The 7030-nt window shown below is 42.2% G+C and overlaps 1 protein-coding gene across 1 annotated transcript in view; it reads right to left on the bottom strand.

The window, feature by feature from the left end:
• robo2 (roundabout, axon guidance receptor, homolog 2 (Drosophila)) overlaps nt 1-7030 on the bottom strand; it is a 261870-nt gene that overhangs the window by 30263 nt on the left and 224577 nt on the right. Inside the window, exons 13-17 of the mRNA XM_020616827.1 lie at nt 6560-6726; nt 5177-5298; nt 3185-3416; nt 186-310; nt 5-91 (exon numbers count right to left, since the gene is read on the bottom strand). Coding sequence (XP_020472483.1) covers nt 5-91; nt 186-310; nt 3185-3416; nt 5177-5298; nt 6560-6726 — 733 coding nt within the window. The remainder of the gene's footprint in view (nt 1-4; nt 92-185; nt 311-3184; nt 3417-5176; nt 5299-6559; nt 6727-7030) is intronic.

The raw sequence follows: 7030 nt of genomic DNA, 5'->3' as shown, positions 1-7030 counted from the left end.
CCACCTGCAGCCCTCCCACCACCACAGAGCGTATGGCTGCATCCACTGTCTTATTTACATGGAAACGTGTTTCATTCCCTAAACACCAGATCTAAAACAGATAGGGGGGAAAACAGAGAAACAGTTGACTCCATTTGGCTTTGTATAGGCTGAATAAAGATTGATGCTGACTTGCTGGGACAAACCTTGTACTCTTGTATGATGCCGTTCTGGTGGTCTGGTGGAGGGGGGTCCCAGGAGATGCTTATGGAAGTGCTGTTTTGGTTTCCTACAGTCAGGACTGTTACCTGCTGAGGAGGGGCACTGGGAGCTGAGAGAGGGGGGGACAAAATAACTACATCAACAATCAAACACTATTCTGCAGCTCAAGCAGCAGAAGGATATGTAATTCTTAAAAACAAAAATACTGCAGAGCAATAATACATACAGTACATCTGAATGTATTTAAACAAAACCTTATAAACATACACATACTGAGAAACAGACACAGTTTTCTAAGGAATGCTATTGTTCAGTGACGGCACAGGTGGCTGAAGGCTGTCACGATGTCTCATTAGATGGTGATTTACATAAAGACCAGGACAGGTTTAGCTATAGCCTATCTTTACCATTTTACTATGGTTTAATATCTCATCCTCTGCTCCAGCCTGGTGGATTTGCACAGAGGATACTGGTACAGTATTGATTTGTTAGAATGATGGCCTGGCACAGTCAGGCAAGTGGTCTCAGTGAAGCAGAGACTCCAGCACTGACTGAACCAGGGTGGCATGTGGGTCAGTGAGCTTATAAGATGAAGCCCAGACAAAAAGGAAATATGGAAAAAAAAGGAAGCACTTTATGGGAAGGAAACAAGGTTTCAGTAAACATATCGACTGATTCCATCGATCAGCCAGATGAAACTAAAGCCAGCAGGTAAGAATCAGAGGGAAGGTTCAGAGCGAGGCACATCTAAATGAATCGGTTAAGACAGAAGGGATAGAAACAAGACCAGTCCCAGCTTTCATAAACCTCGCTCTGCTGTTATTCTGATGGCAACAATCTACTGACCCCACAAGGGGTAACAGAGGAAAAATAAATAACAGTTCTAGCCCAACTGGAAATAACGTTTTAAAAATAATGTTTTCTCATTTCCGCAGTGGCTGGCAGGGGAGCGGCACCACAACAGAATACTGACAGGTCAATTACTCCTGAGCTGCCTCTCCCTCACCTTACCTCCATCCAAAATGGCACATGTCACCCTGTAAATCTGTGCTCATCCCTCAGCGCGACTGGTCGCACTGGCCCCGAGAAAGCTTGAAGACCCTGGCATGGTGGAAGATGAATGGGTGCGATGATGAACCCAACACCTTGGTCAGATTAAAAAAAAATCTACCAAGGGAAAGCCTGATCAACCATGATGCTCAGGGTCCTCCGAGGGATCCGAGTGACTTGGATTGGTAGGATTGGTATGTAGCAGCAATCAGAGACAATGTCATTCAAAGTTAATGTTGAGAATGATTTAGCAGGTTATTATCATACTTATTTGTGCTAAACAATGTACATTTTTCATTAGAGGGCCTGGTGGCTGTGCTAATAGAGCCATTAGCAGAATGATATATAGCAGACAGGAATGTGACCCCCTGTCTCACACACAGAGTCCTGTGCTGCATAATAAAAGAATCCAAACATGTCATATCCAAACCAAAGGAAAAAAGAACGAAAGAAATGTAAAGCAGTGGGTGGCCTGGGAGGAGCACCGTGGACCTTTCCTACAGATACTCATCAGCATGAATGAAGATTAATGCACTACAAATGAACATTTATTCAAACACTACCGGTTTCCCTTCCCCCTACATAAAATGGGTTTTGCATGAAAGATGGCCTTCCTTAGTGACTTCCTAGACAACCATTCAATGGGAATCAGTTGGCAACCAGAGTTCATTTATCAGCCATGATATGACTGTCCAGATGGAGAGTGAGAGAACGTGTGAAACAAGAGGAGGAAGGCTACAAAGATGGACACAGCATTTGAGCGCTGAGCATACTGTAACCCGGCAAAGTCTGGGCCTGCTCTGGAGATTCTCTTATTGCATGAGCTAACAGACAACCTAGGTTTTAATCATCCACTGAACTAGACTTCTATATCCATCTAGCTGCCCTTCTCAGTAGTCCCAGGGTCTCTGAGGAGCCTAGAGCAGTGTGTTTGATGGTGTATCAGCTATGACCAGCCACAGCAGTAGGGTTGCGACAGAAATAGAAAGTGGTCGAGCTCTCTGAGGAACTGGGATGCAGATAGAGCAGAAGCAAGGAGCGTTATCAGCATTGGTATTAGCTGTGACACAGGCTCTGCAGGTCTCAGAGAGAGGAGATGTGCGGGCATGTATGCGTTTATTGAAGGTGTGTGTTGGAGACAGCTGTAATGTGATGGCAGGTCCACTACAGCAGTGTGCGCACTGGCTGGCCACAGCTGATATGGCCCCTTTGAGAAAGGGAAAATAAATGGGCCTGTCACTCCAACAGGATGTGAACTGTCTCCTATACATGCAGGCCTAAATAAGTTGTGGCAAGACGGGTTTTGTCTCCACTATAAAGAGTCTGTATCTGTCTTTCTGTGCCGTTGGGGGCATATAGTATATTTCTTTACTTTAGAGCATAACTTAATTTCAGCTGTTAGACTTGAAGGCTGAAGCAAGGCAGGTGCAGTGTTGCCGGATGCAATTCTGTTTTGGCCCAGGTTAAGATTATAGATTTATCCAAACACAGATCTGAGTGTGTGTCTGTATATGATACTGTGCCATACTGCTCTGTGGCCTTGTCAGAGCCTGTATGAATCAAGCTCTGGGCGACAGATCATATTTGCAAGAGGAAGTGTGCGCAGTGTCCAATCACAGCTCAGGCCCACGGCTGCTGGGTGATGGATTAGAAGAAGGTTGGCACTAACACCATCATTCATAAACAAAAAAGCACAGCAGAAAGTTCAGACAGACAGGCACAAACATGCATGCACGTCCACATGCATTCACACATGCAGCCTCAGTTCTCAGTATCAAAGGGAGGAGCAGTGGCCCTGGTGATATTATGACAAAAACCAACATGAAAGCACCCTACGTGGTCATGTGTCACCCATCATCCCACAGTTGTGTGGACACAACACAGTTTGACTGACTATGCGCTGCTGCTCTAGATATGATCTGCAACTTTGTACCTTCTTCAGTTGTCCGTGCCATCCGAGATTCACTGTCCATGCCTTGAAACTCGTTGAAGTAAGGCCGGACCTTGATCTCATACATAATTCCTTTCTTGAGTGCAGAGAGGACGACACCGCGTTCAGAAGGGACCTTCACATCTTGGGTCTGCCAGGGTCCCGGCGAAGGCAGCCCTGACGTCTGCCTGTACAGAACTCTGTAACCCTGGATAAACTGGGACTGACGATCCACCTGAGAAAGTGAAGGAAAGCAAGATTACTTCTGTATTTCAATGCCAAAAACAACAAAACAAACATAAAAAAACAAACTCTAAAGAGGAGGCTGGTAGATGCTAGTCACTAGATAGTACCAAAGGATGTTTTCTGCAGTGTCCTTTTTCCTCGCAGCATTGCCTGTATGACACTTTAGAGGCTGTTACTCATTTAATGGGCCTTTTATCACCAGCTATGACACACTTAGCTCAGTTAACACTCTGACATTACCTCATACACACAGTTTCCAGCACAAAGCAGCCCCATTTTCCTTTAAAACGACTTTCCGTAATTCCACCCTAAATGACATGTACATGTCTCATATGTATAATAAATATAACTAGTGACACCGGAAAGCAGGTCCCACCACATCTGAAATGGGTTGTGAGCATGAGAACGTTATGCAGCAACAAATAAAGACACCCTAGGTACACAAAGCGATTACACAACAGAGGTAACAGAGCAGCTCTGTCCCACCGGAACAGCAGAGAGTCTAAAAGTGTGAGAGCCCCCTGTAGCCCACAAAGGATCCCTCCCTTAAAACCTTAGCCCATTTGCTTAACAGAAAAGGCTGCATTTATGCAAAGGAGGAACAGGTGCATAACTCATAGTAATGGCTTGTTAACAGTAGAAGAAGTGAGCAGGGTTTTCAAGTGGGATATTAAGCAGCTGTTTTTCGCCAGTGTAGCTAAAGTAAATCAGCAAAATGGATTCCCTGCTTGGTGCATGACTTTCATTAATAGAATGATTTGGGAATATAAAAGCACTCTGAGACTTGCCCCTCTGTTTACTGAAAGGGCCCCTGATTGATTAGGTAGCCATGTTTTGTGTTGATTGTACATTACAATCATGAAGCAATGCTTTTGCATTAAATCAGCTACCAAGTCTTGGGGTGAGACTTATTACCGGGGTCAATAAACATGTCATCACAAAAAGTGCTAATGTGGTTCATTTGAAAATGGAAACAGGCACCCCATGCCACTAAGTAATAGGTGTATATTGTAAATAGCTGCACCTCTGTGATTTATAGCAGCAAAGTCAGAAAAACAACAGCACATATTCTGTAACACCTCAGCTTTGAGGAATATAAATAGCCATTTTGTCTTCATTGCCATACAATTAAACAAGAGACATTTTAGCCAAGGCTGCAGTTGTTTTTACATTTCACATTGAATAAAACTGTCTAATTTGGGAATGGCAAACACTATAATATCTGCAAACGTGCATGTATGTAAAGTTCAACCACAAACATTAATTTCAATCCATCTTTATATGTGCAAAGTCTTTGTTTTAAGAGGGAAGCAGCTGGAGACATACCGTACATGTATAGAAGCCCGATGAACAACTGATGTCTCTGACATCTCTTTTGATGTTGACGTTTCTAAGCTACATGATGTTTAGTTTCTTTTAAGTCACCAATTACTATATTTCAAAGCTGCAACGAACAACCTGACAAACATTTCCAGACATAAAACAAGTGGTAGCCTCAAGGAGCACCTTTCTGGCTTCAAAGAGGAATCTTATGTTAATATCAATGATCTTGACTTTATGATTCCATTTTGCAAAATCAAAGATGTAGAAGAATGCAGAGGTAATAAAACGACAGGCAAACTAACCAACTGTTAAGTTCTTCTAATCCAAAGACTTGAACTGAACAACTGAAAACAGCATATCTTCTGAAAGTGTAGTGTCACTTAAATATAGTTGTAATCTGTGTGCAAAATGACACGCTGCACTTACTGTCCATGTGACCTGAATGGTTGTGGGACTCAGGACAGCTGGGTTGTGCAACCGAACTATGACCTCCCCAAGCTCCTTTTGTACGTGCCTGTGGTCAACACCCTGAGCTGGAGGACTTATATCTATAAGAGCAAGAAAGACAAATAAGAAAAGAGAAAAAGAGAAAACTAAAGTTTGAAAAAAAAATTTCCCATTCTTTTAGTTTTCACAGAGCGCCCTCAGCTCCTCTCAGTAAAACTTGTTTCATTACCATTACAGGCAAAATGGTAAAACTGGCTGAAAAGACCAATTGGATTTACCAAAGACACATGCACTTGGTGATTATGACTTCATTTGAAAAGGAGCAACTTTATCTACATTAAAATGACCTCATTCCATTTCGTATTAATGCACCCGTTTGGTTTGGAGAAAAGCAAGGAGACTTGGGCTGGCGAAGTGCTTTAGATGCGCGGCTTGTCTGCCCTTACAGGGGCCTGAGTGAACAACTACATCAGCAAATGCAACAATAGTGCAACCCCCAGACATAGTGGATTGGAGACTATGACAATTTTCCAGCTTGTTTCCTGTTTTGCACATACTGTACTGTACATTTTGAGGTATTTACTGAATGGAACCAAAGAACAAAAAAAAAACTTCATTCAGCGAGCTCAACAGCCATGAATCACAGGCCACACTATGAGGGCAAGACAGGCCAAGCATAGTTAAAAAGAAGTGAGAAAGCAATTTGTCATGAATACATGCCATTCCCAATTAATGTGTCTATATTATCTCAAGACCTTCACCTCAGCATGACAGATATGCTGCAATTCATATTGACTCTGTATTTTATTTATTTTACATACTATTGATTTGCATTTGACAGAGCTTGACCAAAGGTTGTTTTGCTTAATTTATTTATTTTTTGCTTACGAATTATCATATCAGTGTAACCTGGAGGCAGTGGCCTGTCCAGTACCTTAATCAAATCTTCCTTGGCTTTGGAGGTAGTAATTTTCTCTTGTTATGATCATTAACATAGCAGGGATAGCACTAACCCACTTAGGTCTTCCAAAAGTAGATATGCTTATTTTACATAATTGCTTAAGTGTAGCCTTAATGAGCCTCACTGAGATGGAAAATGTGACTGCTGGAAAGCTCTGCGGTGGTTCGGTATAGCTATTCAATACAGATGTCTGAGGGGGAGAGAGTCACACTTTGAAGGGAAGAACAGTGACCTTATCCTACCAGTAGAAACAGATATTTTACTCATTAAAAAAAAAGAAAACTATATACCAGTAGTGAGAATGGTAATGACAGGTTCTGAAATAACTATATATACTGTATATTCAGTAAATACTGTTAATATAATGAAAAGTCCTTTCATATTCCTGTAATGTAAGTTACCTTGTGTTCTGACAGGATCAGACATGGGGCTTGGATCACTCAGGCCCTGGCTGTTGACTGCTCGGACCATGAACAGGTAGATGGTGTTGGGTCGGAGACCTTTGACGGTAAACTGGGTGGTTTTGATGTGGTCTGCTACTGTTTGCCAGCTATTGCTCACTGACTGACTGCAATGCAAGAGAAAAGGGTGGCTCCACATTATTTTATCATTTTATTTATCAGCGTACAATATATTTACACCTACAATCAGTAGAATAACAAGGAAAATAAATATTTACACACATTCTTCCTCTGTAGCACAGGCAGTCTGAGAGCTTCATACTGCATTTCAGCCTTTACAAATGACTCTGTTGAGTCAAATTGGTTTTAAATTCTGAAAAAACAAAGTTCATGTTCTTCTCAAAAGCATATCCACAGCTACTTGGCAACTGTAGTATCCTCACATCTGATGGAATATCTATTGAAAGAGTG

This window comes from Monopterus albus, unplaced genomic scaffold, assembly GCF_001952655.1.
Source record: "Monopterus albus unplaced genomic scaffold, M_albus_1.0 scaffold180.1, whole genome shotgun sequence".
NCBI classification, from domain to species: domain Eukaryota; kingdom Metazoa; phylum Chordata; class Actinopteri; order Synbranchiformes; family Synbranchidae; genus Monopterus; species Monopterus albus.
Note: the sequence above shows the minus strand (reverse complement) of the source record. Positions and strands in the feature narration are given on the sequence as shown.